Source organism: Schistocerca gregaria, chromosome 3 (genome assembly GCF_023897955.1).
Source record: "Schistocerca gregaria isolate iqSchGreg1 chromosome 3, iqSchGreg1.2, whole genome shotgun sequence".
Classification (NCBI taxonomy): domain Eukaryota; kingdom Metazoa; phylum Arthropoda; class Insecta; order Orthoptera; family Acrididae; genus Schistocerca; species Schistocerca gregaria.
This window is the reverse complement of record NC_064922.1, coordinates 267547402-267563812: the sequence shown is the minus strand read 5'-3', so window position 1 is coordinate 267563812 and position 16411 is coordinate 267547402. Positions and strand designations below refer to the sequence as shown.

The 16411-nt window shown below is 43.1% G+C and overlaps 1 protein-coding gene across 3 annotated transcripts in view; it reads right to left on the bottom strand.

Annotated features, from left to right (window-relative positions):
• The window catches only part of LOC126353941 (uncharacterized), a 155561-nt gene that overhangs the window by 86706 nt on the left and 52444 nt on the right, over positions 1-16411 (bottom strand). For all 3 annotated transcript variants that reach the window (XM_050003219.1, XM_050003220.1, XM_050003222.1), the window contains one exon: positions 3344-3575. In XM_050003219.1, coding sequence (XP_049859176.1) covers positions 3344-3575 — 232 coding nt within the window. The remainder of the gene's footprint in view (positions 1-3343; positions 3576-16411) is intronic.

The following is a 16411-nucleotide window of genomic DNA, read 5'->3' as shown; positions in this document are numbered from 1 at the left end:
AGAGGGGGAGGGAGAGGGGGAGGGAGAGGGGGAGGGAGAGGGGGAGGGAGAGGGGGAGGGAGAGGGGGAGGGAGAGGGGGAGGGAGAGGGGGAGGGAGAGGGGGAGGGAGAGTGAGAGGGGGAGTGAGAGGGGGAGTGAGAGGGGGAGTGAGAGGGGGAGTGAGAGGGGGAGTGTGAGGGGGAGGGGGAGGGAGAGGGAGAGGGGGAGGGAGAGGGGGAGGGAGAGGGGGAGGGAGAGGGAGAGGGGGAGGGAGAGGGGGAGGGAGAGGGGGAGGGAGAGGGGGAGGGAGAGGGGGAGGGAGAGGGGGAGGGAGAGGGGGAGGGAGAGGGGGAGGGAGAGGGGGAGGGAGAGGGGGAGGGAGAGGGGGAGGGAGAGGGGGAGGGAGAGGGGGAGGGAGAGGGGGAGGGAGAGGGGGAGGGAGAGGGGGAGGGAGAGGGGGAGGGAGAGGGGGAGGGAGAGGGGGAGGGAGAGGGGGAGGGAGAGGGGGAGGGAGAGGGAGAGAGGGGGTGACAGTTAAGAAATGACATTGTTTCTATTTTTATTCTTTTGCTATTCGGACTTAAGCTAGGTCCTATCCATCAGGACTTTTTATTTCAGTTATCCAAGACATTAAAAACATGTATAAGACATTATAAAAGATTTCAGGTATAATTTGAGTGCCAGAAAAATGTGTTCAAACTTCCAGTGTGCTTCTTTGATGATGCTACTTTTTAGGGCCTTATATGCTTGCATTGCAAAACCAAATCCACTTTTCTAGATAGTTTAGAATATGCTCTTTCTAATGACCACACTTTAGAAGAGTTTGGAGAAAGCACTTTTTTGAAAAACTTGACTAAAAATACCCATTTTTAGCACTTTTTGAAAAATCGTCAACTTTACCCTACATTTGTGAAATAATGGAATGCAATAGGAGAATGAAATTTTATATTCTCAGAGCTTGTGTTGGTGAGTTATGGTGTGCAAAGTTTCACATACATCCCACAATTACTTTTGGAGATATAAAAAACTAAAGTTCGCATTTTTTTAACGGCTATTTTTTCGCCAAACTTTGCTTCAAATTATCTGTATGAAAACTGCTAAGAAATCCTTTTCTTAATATGTTACTTTAAAGAGCTCTAAAAGTTGTATAAGATGGCCAAGTTTTGTTTCTTTCATGCAAATACTTACAGAGATATCTCATCTCAAAGTTGCCGAAAATTCAAGGACACATTATAGAAAGCTGTGCTATGGTCTTAAACAAGTGACTGTATCTCCGATAGTATTGAATTTCTGAAACTGAAACTTTACCAATTTTCATTGAGAACAAGTGTGAATGTTCATACAAAATTTCATCAAAATCCATGAGGGTCATGTGGGAGCCTCTAGACCACTTGTCATGGAATGACCCAAGTAGTGGACATTTAGACCAGTATATCTCGTAGCTTGGTTTCTTTATAATACTTAGTAACAGTATTATACTAAAGAAGATTCTTATTTAGTCACTGGGTCTGTCCTTCCAATCAGCAACTACAATAGTCACTAATTTATCACTAGTTATTTTACTTACATATCCATCAAATTTGAAGAGTCATTTAGTGTGGTGTCTGAAGGTGTTATAGTAAAGGAAAATATTGGAGTTAAGGGAAACAATTCTGCAGTCACATCTATTTCATACCATCTGCTGATGATGAAAAAACTAAAATCACTTTAATCACTTTCTGATCTGTTGTTGCTTCACTAACAATATCAGTGTCTGAAGTCTTCTGACCCACCAAATTCCATATCCAACTCCTGGTCTCTCTCCGTAACAAAAAAGACAAACGGAAGAACTAGTCATACTATAAAATTCAGAATATTGTTAGGTTGGTGAGTATTTAAGGTGTTAAAAACAGTAACTTCAGACGACTGCTTATCTATAATGAAATACCATCTTAAAATAGCTTCACAAATATCTATAAAATTTCAAAGTGATGCAAAGATTTGTAATTTGCATTAAATGTCCAGATTTATAAAATGGTGTACTTCATAAGATGAGATGCAAGGGGGAATGACGACGATGATGATACAATATCAAAGAGTCACAGTTGTAATTAGTCAAGTCATACAAATACCTGGGTGTAACACTTTGGGGGATATAAAGTGAAATGGTAAAATAGGCTAATTCATATGAAAAGCAAGTGGCACACTTTAGTTAATTGGTAGAATGCTGGGAAAATGCAATCAGTTAACAAAAAACTCATCCAACTCATCCTAGAATATTGCTCACATATGTGATACACAAACCAAATAGTATTAACACAGAGTGCTGAATGCATAAAAAGAAGGTCAGGACAAACAGTCACAGATTTGTTTGACTCACGGAAAAATGTCTCAGAAATGTTGAAGAACTTGAACAGTCAGAAGAATGAAAATAAACCTCGACTATTCCATGACAGGCTAGTTACAAATTTTCAAGAATCAACATTATGTAAAAACTCTAGGAATATACTACATTTCCTACCTATTGCTCCCACTGGGATTGTGAAGAAAAGAGTAGGCTAATCACATCACATACAGAGTCATTTAAGCAGTCATTCTTCATGAGCTCCTTATGCAAATGCAACAGGAATAAGACTTAATATATGGTACAAGTGAAGAAACCTTTGTCATGCACTTCACAGTGGTTTGCAAAGTATGCATGTAAATATAGGAGCATGTAGGGAAACCACTGAAAATCTATATCACAAATGTCACATGGGAATCTGAATTCCAGTCTTCTTGGCTTTGAGTCCAGTACTTCCTCTCTTGGTACCAGTTGACAAAAACGTAATATGAATAATGTGAGAACTTCAGCCAACTATTTAAATAGTTAAAGATCAGCTATAGCTTATAAAAGCACTTATTTACTGATAAAATTTATTGTCAGCAAATCATGCAAGTTTGAAAGCAATAGTAACAGCAATATTCACAGACTCGATACCAGAAGGGACATTCATCTTCCAAAGGTGAATCTGATGATGGATCAGAAAGGAGTGAAACAAACAGCTGCAAAACACTTTGAAAATCTTTTAAATAAAATTAAGTGTCACAGGCAGCAGAAAAGTTTTTAAGTGCAGGTTCAAGTTGTTCAAAGATGAAGTCTTAAAGAAAAATGCATTATCAGTTACACAGATGTAAATTTGTAGCATGTAATGGCAGAAGTGTATTTAATAAATGAATGTTTTGTTTTACTTGTAGTACACCCCTCAATATATTGTATAATGGAAACATGATTGATGACATTAACAACTAATTCCATAAAGTTCTCTTTTAAGGAAAAACTGTACTACAATCTACTGTAATGCACCTCATTGAATTTGTTCATATTTATCATATAAGGCTTACTTGTTTTCTCCATTTTCTTCTTTGACCATATGGTGGTTGGGTCATCTGCCCAGTAAAGTAGTTCTTCACCAGCTTGAATGTCAATAGATGTTACAAAATAAAGATGACCATCACGAGGAAGTGGAACAATATTACGTTGATCACGTGTAGGAGCTGGCCTTAAGTAACGTAGCCAGTTGGAGCTATTTGCATCCTGTGTACTTATATATAACCGGTCACTTCCTGTCATAATCTATAAAAAGAAATAACAATATTATATTAATTTCACAAGGAGACACAAAGCCTGATCTGAGCTTAAGGCTTGCCCAGTACTTACCTTCACAAGACAAAATTGTAAATACTACTAATACACACATGCAAAAATACAAAAACTATCTTAGCTTTTGGAATTATTAGTTGCTTCCCACAGAGCAGAGAGGGATGACTTCTGGAAATTTGGTAAGGATGGGTAGATCACTCATACCTCAGGTTGAAAGTTTGCAACCAGTTATGAGGATAAGACAAACCAAGATGAAAGGGAAGCTAATCTGAGTAGAGACCAAATAGAAGCTTAGCTTAATAGTTTCAATTGTATTACACAAAATACAATCAACTAAAAAGATTTTCTTTCTGACAAGTAACTTTCCTTTTGTCATAACTTCTGCACCTCTGAACTCTCCACACTGACCATAAAAGCTCATTTTGCTCACTTTTTCTGTAGTGGCAATAACAGTCAGCATTAGCACTTGTGGCAGCATAGTCAGTAAGGCATATAATGCCACTTATCAGTTTCTGCCATCAAATTGGGATGGATGCCATTTATAGATCTGTGGCAGAAAGTCCTTAAGTTTGCCAGTGCCATATTTAGCACTGGGAACCTCCCATTTCTGGTGTGTTCCCACAGGTCTTAGTCACAGATGTCTAACAAAATTCCTACAATGCAATAGTTGCACTCGTTTGCTTTGTTTTATTGTGTTCAGTGGATGTTATGATGATTGGTGTACACGCCACAGTGTAATAAAGTTGTTCTAACATTCTTGGTTTGTGTTTTATATCAAAGTTACAACAGTTGACCTAGTACTTTCCATATAAACTGGCACCGCTATCTGCCAATAGTCTTCTTGAAAGAGGGTGAAGGAGGAGATTGACGTTCAGAGCACACTGTTGCCCTTCAGGTGGGAAATTGCCCCTAAAGGTGGAAGACTCGAGAATGATCAACAATAACAGGATGCAGGAGGAAACAGAAACAACCATTGCATTAAACACACATAATATGTATTCACAGTAAATGTGGCCCATAAGTGTAAAAGTGCCATTGTAGCATCATGTACCAAAAAACACCCCACAGTGTATCCAGGTTGGTATCGGACTAGCAAGATTCCGTCTGACATCAATAATGGTCGTGTGAGATCTGGCGGATCCAACGGGTGTGTGGTCCACTGAGCCACACTTCCAGCAGCTCTATATTCTGAGTGCCCTGTGTCACCACAGTATAGGATGGCTGGCAGCAGCCACTCAGTGCATTTGCACTTGGAGCCACTTCTCCATGTGACGCCATCTAGTCATGGCTCCAACACCATAGATACATGCTGTAGTACAGACAAACACATCCTTGGGGGCACTGTGATAATTAAACTCTGCTTCTTGCTGCCTTATTAGTTATGAGTCTTCATACACTTGGATACAAATTAAGTAAATCTATTGTTTACTGTGTTAACTTGTTCACCAATCATTTCTGCTCCTGTCCAGGTTTCCTATGGAGACAGTTGCCACACCACCCTGTCGCCAACTTCTCCTTACCATTGTGCAACAAGTCGTACACAACAGCCATGATAATCTCTTCAATGGCAAAATATTTTAGATTAATCCCATATATTTGGAAGAGAACTATTTAGGCGGTGATGGACATGGCAAAAGATCTGAAAATGAGCCACAGTGTGGAGGTCACAAGTCTAAAGGTAGTAGGGAAACTAGATAATCTGAAAAGTGAAATGAAGATGTTAAATCTAGGTATAACAGAAGACAGTGGAGTTAAAAGGAAGGAAGACAAAGATATTTGGTCTGCCGATATAAAGTAACACCAACAGTGTTAAAGAATAGCGTAATGAGGTTGGGACTGGTCGTAAATAGGAAGGTACAACAAATCATGAGTTGGTGTGACAGTTCAGCAATAGGGTATGCACCTAAGAATTGAAACTAAATCAGAACCAACAAATACAGTTAAGTTATAAAAGTCAAAGTCACATACAGAAGATGATAGGACAGTGAAATAACAAAAATGAAATGGATAAATCAGTGTGTAAAGAAGGTGATGAACTGTGACAATCATGTGGTTGGAATACTGTAGTATGACATGGAATAAAAGGCAGAGTTTGGAAAGATACAACCTTGGCAATAGGCTAAGACTCTCAGGCTTTTGCAATAAATTTCACCTTGTAGGAGCACATAAATTGTTGAAAATATCACAAGAGCAGGGGTATGCTTGGAAAAGGCCAGAAGAAAGGTGATGATACCAGCTGAACTACATTATTAAGAGAGAGATATTCCAAAATCAATTGTTGGATTAGAAGGCATACTAGGAATAGATATAAACTTAGATCACAATTTAGTTCTGATAAAGCTGAAGTTCAAGAGAAACACCAGGAAGAATCAACACACAAAGAAGCCAAATACTGAACTATTGAGGAATGATGATGCACATTTCAGAGTTCTCTATGGCTGTTGAAACTGTGGTAATGAATAACTAAAACTTAATTCCATTGAAGATGAATGGATACATCTAAAAAGGGTGATAACAAAAGTTGGACTGGTTGGTTTGGGGTACAAAGGGATCAAACTACAGGGTCGTCAGTCCCTTTCTCCTGATGCAAGCAAGGCTCAAGGTACAAAAACACCCAACACCTCACCTAAAAAGAAAGCGAATGGAATGAACAAAAAATGGGGAAACATACATCACAAGGAAAAGGAGAAGTTGTTAAAACCATAGAGCAGATGTTCTGGACTGGCTCATCACAATAATAAAGAGGATGAGCCAACCACTCTGCACACATTAAAATGTCCACCCCAAAAAGACAAGGCGAGATGAACACACGTGAGGAAAAGACAACCACGAAGACAAACAAACGCAAAGAAAGTGTGACAGAGTTAAAATGGAGGGAGGGTGGCGACCTCAGAGAGAAGGCTAAATGCCCACCCTTAGATGGTACGATAACCCTCCCCACAAATAAAATGTAAAACTAAATCTGCTGTTGAGGCATTGTCGCCCAACACCAAAGGTAGGGAACTGGGAAGGTTAGAAGTCTGCTGAAGAACGGCTAAAAGTGTGCAGTACCACAAGATGTGGACGACAGTCATATGTGAGCCACAGTGACACCAAGGCAGGTCCTCGCAACGGAGGAGGTAGCCATGTGTTAGCCACGTATGGCCAGTGCAGAACCGGCAGAGAACCACACGGTTCCTGCGAGAGGCCTGCATGGAGGTCTTCCACACATTTGTAGTCTCCTTAAGGGCACACAGTTTGTTGTGCATACTGAAATTGTGCCACTCCGTCTCTCAAAGCTGAAACACCTTGAGGCGTAATAATGATCACAAGTCAGTTACAGAGATGCCGATCTCCAGAAGAGGTTTCCATGTGGCCTGTTGGCAAGTTCATTTCTTGGGATTCTGACGAGGCCTGGGGTTCACACCACGGAACAACTGGACCATTCCAAGGCATAGATGGACTCCTGGTCGCTACCAAAGGATGGCGGCGGTAGCACTGGTCGATAGCTTGTAGGCTGCTCAAGGAGCCAGTGCAGATGAGAAATGACTCGCCAGGAAATGAGCAGATGCACTCAACAGCACAAGAAATGGCCACCAGCTCTGCAGTGAAAACACTACAGCTGGCAAGGAGTGCTGTTCAATATGTCCTCAATGAACATACGGGGAGCCAACATGGCCATCAGTGTAAACCACTTCACGGTCCCGGTACATGTCAAGAATCGAGAGGAAGTGACAGTGGAGAGCCGTGGGGCTAACTGAGTCCTTAGAACCATGTTAAAGGTCCAGGCGAAGCTTCGGCCAAGGTGTACACAATGGAGGTGTACATTAATGGACCTCGAGTATAGGTGGTAAAGGCAAGGACTCCACGTCAGACAGAAGAGATCAGATACAAACCACAATTGTAAGTCCTGACCTGGGCCTCTGACGCGGAAGATGAACTGCCTTGGATGGGAAAGGGAGACGGTAATTTGGATGCTCAGGTAAACTATGAATGTGTTTACCGTAACTGGTGATCAGTTGTGCATGTCTAACCTTCAATGGAGGGACTCCGGCCTTCACCAGGACGCTGAATACTGGACTCGTCCTAAAAGTTCCTGTTGCCAATCGAATGCCACAGTGGTGCACAGGGTCGAGTAAACACGGCGCTGAGGGCGCCGCCAAACCATAAACCGGACTCCCATAATCAAGGCTGGATTGAACAAGGGCTCTGTAGAGCTGCAGTAGCGGAAAGCAATCTGCACCCCAGTTAGTGTTACTCAGGCAATGGAGGGCACTGAGGTGCTGCCAGCATTTCCGCTTCAGCTGATGAAGAAGAGGAAGCCACGTCAATCAGGCGTCAAAAACAAGTCCTAAGAATCGATATGTTTCCACTACCATGAGTGGATCATCATTAAGGTAAAGTTTTGGTTCTGGATGAACGGTGCGATGCTGACAGAAATGCATGACACACGACTTCATGGCTGAAAACAAGAAGCTGTGAGCTAGAGCCCATGACTGTGCCTTGTGGATGGCTCCCTGCACGCGCCATTCAGCAACATCAGTACTGGTGGAGCACTACAAAATGCAGAAGTCGTCTGCATACAGAGAAGGTGAGACGGGCAGCCCTATAGCTGCTGCTAGACCATTAACGGCCACTAAAAATATAAATACAATCAATACAGAGTCCTGCGGGACTCAATTCTCCTGGGTATGGGGGGAACTATGGGAGGCACCAACTTGGACACGGACAGTACAGCACGATAGGAAATTTGGATTAAAATTGGGAGTGGGCCCCGGAGACCCCGCTCATATAATGTGGCAAGGATATGACGTTGCCAGGTTGTGCTGTAAGCTTTTCATAAATCGAAACAGATGGCAACCAGGTGTTGGTGTCTGGAAAAGGCTGTTCAAATACCAGACTCGAGGGAAACTAGATTATCAATAGCAGAGTCGCCCTGGCGGAAACTGCCCTGGCATGGAGCCAGTAGGCCACGTGAGTCCAGGACCTAACACAACTGCCAACTTACCATACTTTCTAACAACTTACAAAGAAGTTTGGTGAGGCTGATGGGTCAATAGCTATCCACATCAAGCAGGTTTTTACCATGTTTGAGCCCTGGAATGATAGTGCTCTCCCACCATTGCAATGGAAAGATGCCATCATACCAGATCCAGTTGAAGATGACAAGGAGATGTTGCTTGTAGTCGGACAAGAGACTTTTGATCATCTGAATGCGGATCTGTTCTGGACCAAGAACTGTATTGGGGCAATGTGCAAGGTTGCCGAAGAGCTCCCACTCTGTAAATGCAGCATCATAGGGTTCACTGTGACATTCAGTGAACGAGAGGGCTTTCCTTTCCATCTGCTGTTTGAGGGTCCAAAATGCTGGGGGATCATTCTCCGACACAGAGGCTAGAGCATAGTGCTCAGCAAACTGCTCGGCAATTGCATTTGCAGCAGTAGATAACATGCCGTTGATGTTAATGGCAGTAACACCTGTTGGGGTCTGGTACCCTCGAACACATCTGATCTTTGTCCAGACTTGGGAAAGTGATGTATGGCACGCAATGGTCAAGACGTACCTCTCCCAACACTCCCGTTTCCATCTTTTTATAAGCTGGTGAATGCGGGCAGAGCCGTTTAAATGCTATTAGGTGCTCTAAGGATGGATGCTGCTTATGTCACTGTAGAGCTCTCCGACACTCTTTAATGGCCTCAGTGATTTCCGGCAACCACCAAGGTACTGACTTTCACCAGGAGCACAGTAAAGAACAAGGGATCATGTTTTCCGCTGCAGAAATGATCGTCCTAGCGACCTGCTCAACTACCACTTCGATGGTAACATGTGGGGGAGATTCAATGGTGACTGCAGAGGTGAAAGCATCCCAGTCTGCCTTGTTTAAAGCCTATCTTGGTAGATGTCCAAGGGAATAGTGCTGGGGTGGTGATAGGAAAATCGGACAGTGGTCACTACCACACAAGTCATTGTGTTGTGGGCTCTCCAGTGGGCAGGGCTGCAGCAGGATAAATCAATGGCTGAGTAAGTGCCATGAGATACATTGAAATGTTTGGGGGGGGGGGGGGGGGGGGAGTATTTAAGAGGCAGAAGTCGAGTTGAGACAGGATAGTTTTGACATCTCTACCCGACCAGTAAGCACAGTGCCATCCCACAAGGGGTTATTGGTGTTAAAATCTCCCGTAAGTAGGACAGGTTTATGGTGTTGATGAATCAGTGCAGACAATGCATTCAGGGGTACTCCAACATCTGGAGGAAGATATATGTTGCAGACAGTTATTTCCTGTGTCGCCCTTATCCTGACAGCCACAGCTTCAAGAGGGGTTTTAAGGGGCACAGGTTCACTGCATACTGAGTTCATAACATAGACACAAACTCCCCCTGACACTCTGTTAGAGTTGCTACAGTTCTTGTAATATGCCCTATAGCTGTGAAGGGCAGGGGTCCGTATTGGCGGGAACCAGATTTCCTGGAGGGCAATGCAGAAAGCAGGTGTAAAGCTTAAGGGGAGCCATAATGATAAAAATGACAAAATTAACGTTTTTTTTTTTTCATTATAAAATTATTTTGAGTTTTCTGAATAAAACAAATCAAGTTTCACCCTTCTAAGTGTGTTTTTTATTGCTGCAAAGTTGATGCGCCACGTAAACGGTTGTAGTGACTTGGTGTGTCACCTCTGATGGCGTCGCTCGCTGGGTGCAAAGCAGGGTATCTTTGCGGAATTAGACAGTGTTTTGTTTTCCAACGTTGCACGGCTTTATCTCTGAGAGAAGTGACTGTTCATACCGGTAAACATAAATGCTATGCTGTGTGTGTTGATCTGTGGAGTTTGCTTTGTGTTGTTTAGCTGTTCAATTTTGCGTATTTGACGAATTTTGCTCGTACCTGTTTTTGGTTTGTGGATATCAATATGCCCCATTTCAGCAATCTAGTGTTTAAGAAAAGGCACAATGAGTGGAAGAAGAAATCTTTTGTTGTTTTGAAGGGAGATGCTGCTCAGACTGCTTCACCAACTACTCCAAACGAATGTGATAGAACTTCTTCCAGAAAGAAACTTTGTGACAGCAAAGAAAAATCTGAAAACTATGAAAGTGACAGAAATGATGTGAATGAAATAATTAACATTTCCTTGCTTTCTAATATTTTGAAACATTACGTATTATGCCAAGTTTGCAAAGAAAGAGGACTGGAATTGAAAATAGCTTCACACATTGGTTTGGCATGTAAACTGTTATTGAAGTGTAACAGAAGTTTTGATTTCTAATTCTAACAGTATTCCTCATAGTGGTAATTTCTGGAAAGAAGGTGTATGATATAAATGTTAGGCGAGTGTATGGCTTGCATTGCATTGGCAAGGGCAGTGCTGCAGGGGTAATGTTATGAGGAATTATGAACTTGCCAAAACCACCAACCAAGTTTGGATTTTATAATGAATTGGTGGGAACTTCTGCTGAAAATATTGCTCAAGCAACAATGAAGAAAGCTGTTGAAGAAGCTGTGACAGATAATGGGAATTGTAGGTCCAGCATGTGTGTGAAAGAGTGCTCACAGGTAACCATCAATCAGTGGTGAATGCCTTTCTTATGCAACTGGTTTAGAGGCTGCACGATGAAGGACGATTGATGGAAGAACTCTGATTAATGTGATAAAGTAGATTTTCCCAGCGTATCAAATACTGATGATTTTCATGGGTTTGCAGCCGGGTTCCATCGTCCTGACGACAACACGATATTTCAGCTGGCCATCTGGCTGCCATCTTCAGGTGAGATTGGCCGTTGCACATGCGCGAGCAACAGAAGAGCTGCCCTCTGCGAGGCGAAGAATTGCAGCAGTGCCAGTGGTGAAAACTGTCAAAAGTGAGGAATCGCAAAATTAAAATGCAGCCGGACAGAAACCAGACCGTTGTTGTTTTATCTGTGATAAAACAGGATTGCACGTCTTACTTAAAGGGAAACCTTTATCTCTGTTAATAATGTTATCAGACAGGCTTATTTCAATTGGTTCTTTCAATACACAATCCCAGTAACAGGAAGCCGAGGCAATAATTTGCGTCTCTTTAAACGCCATATTGTGCCCTTCATTAAGACAGTGTTCAGCAACGGCTGATTTTTCCGGCTGGAGCAGACGTGTATGCCATTGATGTTCCACACATCGATCTTAAACTGTACGAATAGTCTGTCCAATGTAGGCCTTTCCCCAGTGACAGGGAATCTTGTATACCCCAGGCTTCCACAGTCCCAAATCATCTTTAACCTATCCAAGAAGGGATCTAGTTTTGGCCAAAGGCATAAGGACACTTTTAATATAATATTTCCTTAGGATTCTTGAAATTTTCGAAGAAATACTTCCCACGAAGGGTAAAAAAGCAACTGATTTGGAAGTGTACACTGTGGGTTCTCGTGGGGGTCCAAATTGAAAAGCACAAGCAATTTGGTGATCAGAATACCCATTCTGCTGAAAACAACTTTAAGGTGATCCAACTCCTGTTTCAAGTCATCGGAATCCGAAACAGCATAAGCCCTCTTGACCAGTGTGCGTAACACTCCCAAGCATTGATGTTGTGGATGACAACTTGTGGAATGGAAGTTGCGGTCCATATGCGTAGGTTTTCGGTATACACTGTGTCCCAAAGTCCCATTTTTCTTTCTTATGTACTAAGACATATTTTATTTTATCACAGATAAAACAAAAATGGTGTGGTTTCCATCCGGCTACATTTTAATTTTGCGATTCCTCACTTTTGACAGTCTTCACTGCTGACGCCGCTGCAACTCTTCGCCTCACAGAGGGCAGCTCTTCTGTTGCCCCCGCATGCGCAACGGCCAGTGCCCGCGGTATAAAGGAGCTGCGGAATCTGAGGTCTCTTCAGTTCCAGTGTGATTGTGCACTCAATCTCACCTAAAGATGGTGGCCAGATGGTCCGCCAAAATATCGTGTTGTCGTCAGGATGATGGAACCCGGCTGCAAACCCGTGAAAATCATCAGTAACTCTGATTAATAATTCACATTTCCCAAAAAAGCCTGCAGCTCCTGTAAGTTTTGGTGGTGAGGTATTCCATATGTTCCTGGGAAAACTGGCATTGTCTAAGAAGCACATTAGGCCAGCAGCATACAATATAGCGAATAGGGTGCAAAAGATTCACAGGTGGTCCTGACGTGTAGTAACCACAGTCAAGATAGATTGTGCAAGGAAGTGTGCACGTGGTCAACTGTTTCAGATATCTCAGGAAGGGCCTAGAGCATGAAACCCAAGGAAAGAAAACTCCACAGTCTACCCAATGCCTAGAGAAAAGAACATGGAAGAAGAAAAGGAATAAAGGCAAGCAAAGTGCCCTGTCCAGGGAGCAGCTGCAGATCTCCAAAGGTAGACAGTAAAATTGGGGACATACCACCCCCCTCCCCCCCTCCATCGGTTACTTACCATAGGCACGCCTCCCAGACAAGACTAGCAACATGCATAGGGTGAGAGAAACACACTGGAAGAACATCAAGTCAAACAGAACGCATGAGGAGAAGGAAAGAAGAGCAAAAGGAAGGTTAGAGTGAGTGCTGGGGCAGACCATCAAACCCAGCAGCCACTGGTCAGAGAAAGCAACAGGGCATCCTGCCAACCCCTCTATGGGTCGACAAGGCTGAAGCGCCCTTACTTAGAGTGAGTGATAAAAGCTCCTTTCATGAATAAACCATAAAACCAGATCAGCTACAAAAGCTTCATCTGTTAACACCAGGAGTAGCAAATCAGGAACATTAAGAGTCTGCCACTGGGTGGCTATGTTGGGACAGTCCAGTAAAATGTGGATCATTGTCAAACAGGCACCTCGACAACAGTGGGACACACACTCATGAAGAAGGAGATGACTGTGAGTCAGCCAAGTTGACCAATGTGGAGCCAGCAAAGGATGATAAAGTCGTGAATGGAGGATCTCCACAAATTTGTGGTCTCCTTTACCAGCCATAGTGTGTTCAGCAGTCAGGGTAAGACAATCCATATTCCAAATCCTTAGAAATTGATGGCATAATATCAACTGAAGGTCCGGTTCCAGAATGCTGATCTCAAGGAGGCGGCTTGCCAGTAGCCAATTTGGCCAGCTTGTCAGCGAGCTCATTCCTAGGGATCCTAATGTGACCCACGGGACAGACAAAGACCCCAAGCATCCACACTGTTTGAGGGCAAAAAGGGAATCCTGGATGATCAAGACCAAGGGATAGTGAGGGTAATACTGGTCAGGAGTGTGTGGACTGCTAAGAGTCACTATAGATGAGGAAGCACTCATTGGTGCAGGAGCGAATATACTGAATAGCAAAAGAGGTGGCTAGCAACTCTGCAGTGAAAACACTGCAGCCATCCAGCAAGTACCGAAGTTCATTACATCCTGCATGGATGTAAGTGCCAACCACCGGGCCATCAGTATAGACTACTTCTGAACCCTGAAACCTGCCGAGGATGGAGAAGAATTGGCGACTGAGGTCATTAGGCTGAGACGAGGCTACTGGACCTTGTGACAAGTCAAGACAGAGCTGTGTACAGGGGATACACCACAGAAGTTTGTGGGAGCAGGCCCAGTGAAGAGGTGATATAGAGGGAAGCTGGAGTTCAGAAAAAAAAAGGGACCAGATGTGGATAGCATTTGTAACCCCAGATGTGGGCCGCAAATGCGGGAGGTCGCTCCCTGTTTCTGGTAGGAAGAGACAGTAGATCGGGTACTGTGGGGAACAGTGGATGCCTAACATATACGCAATCCCCTGTTGTTTCTGCATGACCCGCAACAGTGGAACCCGCGCCACCTCTAGGAGGCTGATCACAGGACTAGTCCAAATGGTGCCAGCTGCCAGCCATATCCCACAATGGCGTATTGGGTCACACAGCTCTTAACATCGAAGGTCATGTTAAGTCATTTGCGAGACTCCCATAATTTAGATGGAACTGGACTAATGCTTTGTAGAGCTGCAGCAGGGCAGAGCAGTCCACAACCCAGTTGGTATAGCAGAGGAATCAAAGAGCACTGAGGTGTGACCAACATGTTCACTTTAGTTGACGAAGATAGGGAGTCCATGTCAACCAGGAATCACCATGAGAGTCCACAACATTGAGGGACTGGCCATAAAGGTAAAGATCCGGAAGGGGATAGACTGTATGGCAGCAAAAGAAATGCTTAACACATGTCTTGGCAGCTGAAAATGGAAGCCAAGAGTGAGAGCCCAAGACTGCACTCAGTGTTATGCTCCCTGCAGTCTGCATTCAGCAACATCCATCACAGATGAACAGAAGTAAAGCAAAAATCAGCAGCATACAAAGAGGATGAAATCACAGGCTCCACAGCCACCACCAGACCAATGATAGCCATTAAAAAAAGAGGGACGCTCAAAACAAAATCCTGCAGCACCCCAGTCTCTGGCAGATAGGAGGTGCTAAGTGAAACACAATGTGAAAGAAAGTCCCAGATAAAAATCGGGAGTGGGTCGTGGAGGCATCACTCATGTAAGATGGTGAGGCTGTGGTGCCATGAAATGGTATCATAAGATTTATGCAGATCAAAGAAGATTGCAACAAGGTGTTGACATTGGGTGAAAGTTGTTCAAATAACAGACTCCAGGTGGACTATATTATCTGCAGTAGGGCAGATTGTATGACACCTTTGGCCAACTGGCACGACTGCCAAATCCGACAATAAAAGTCAAATTGTGATAATTATGAGAAACGATGATTAACAGCAGCAAACCATGAAAATAGCTTATAACAAAAAAGTCCTATATCTACACCATGCTGTAAAGCAAACAGAGTGGCAGCGACCACTTATGATACACGGACATCATCTGAAGATGGCAATCTCCCTGTAATGGATCTATCACAAACATCTCTTTATCATCTGCAGAGCTAGTTGGCATATATACTTGTATGGCTGTGTTGGGTCTTAGCTTTGTGTGTATCTTCGCTACAACATATGTTTGCTATACTGCAGCTTACACATATTCCTATTTTCTTATTCATTGTTAGACCCATTTCTACATTACCCCTATCTGACTGTGTTGATAACCCTGCACTGACCTGACTGGGACTGTTCCTCCTGCCACCACATTTCACTCATTTCCACTACATTTACCTTTTTAAATTCTCTAATCCACCTGCCACATTAAGGGATGTAACATTCCACAGTGGAGTCAGCAGAGTATCAGTCTTGTTTTTCATGGTCAATCTGGTGTTTTAACATCAATCAATAGGGCCTGAAACTGTGAATGGCTGAAACCAATGGAAGACTACAGCTGTTATTTTTTCCAAGGACATGCAGCTCTACTACATGGTTTAATGATGGCATCCTCTTTGGTAAAATATTGTGGAGGTAAAATAGTCCCCTAGTCAAATGTCCAGGCAGGGACTGCCCAGGTGGTTGTCCTCACTAAACAGTATTACAGTGCCAAGAGTTTATAAAATGAACCTATTACCTCTAAGTAAAATCCAGAATATGGTTAGGAATTTTAAGAAATAAAACAAGTAAAAATTTAAGGAGGGGATCATCAAAACCTCAAAAAAGCTTCTTTCAAGCCATCTGGTACATCAGAGGCCAAGACTGTTTCTTTGTGAAATGTAAACCTTATACCACCCATGCACCACCAGGACAACACAAATATCCCAACAGAATACACTACCACTGCACTGCCCGAATGAATGCCGGGAAAATAGAACATAATTTTGTTAATTTCTGTTTATAAGAGTTGCATGTTACTGTAGTTCTGAGATTTTGCTCAGGGAGACTGAACTGTGAACATGACTTGCCTTAAGCCTCAATGATTACACATAATGGAGAACTGACACAACTACAAATATCTTGTTCTT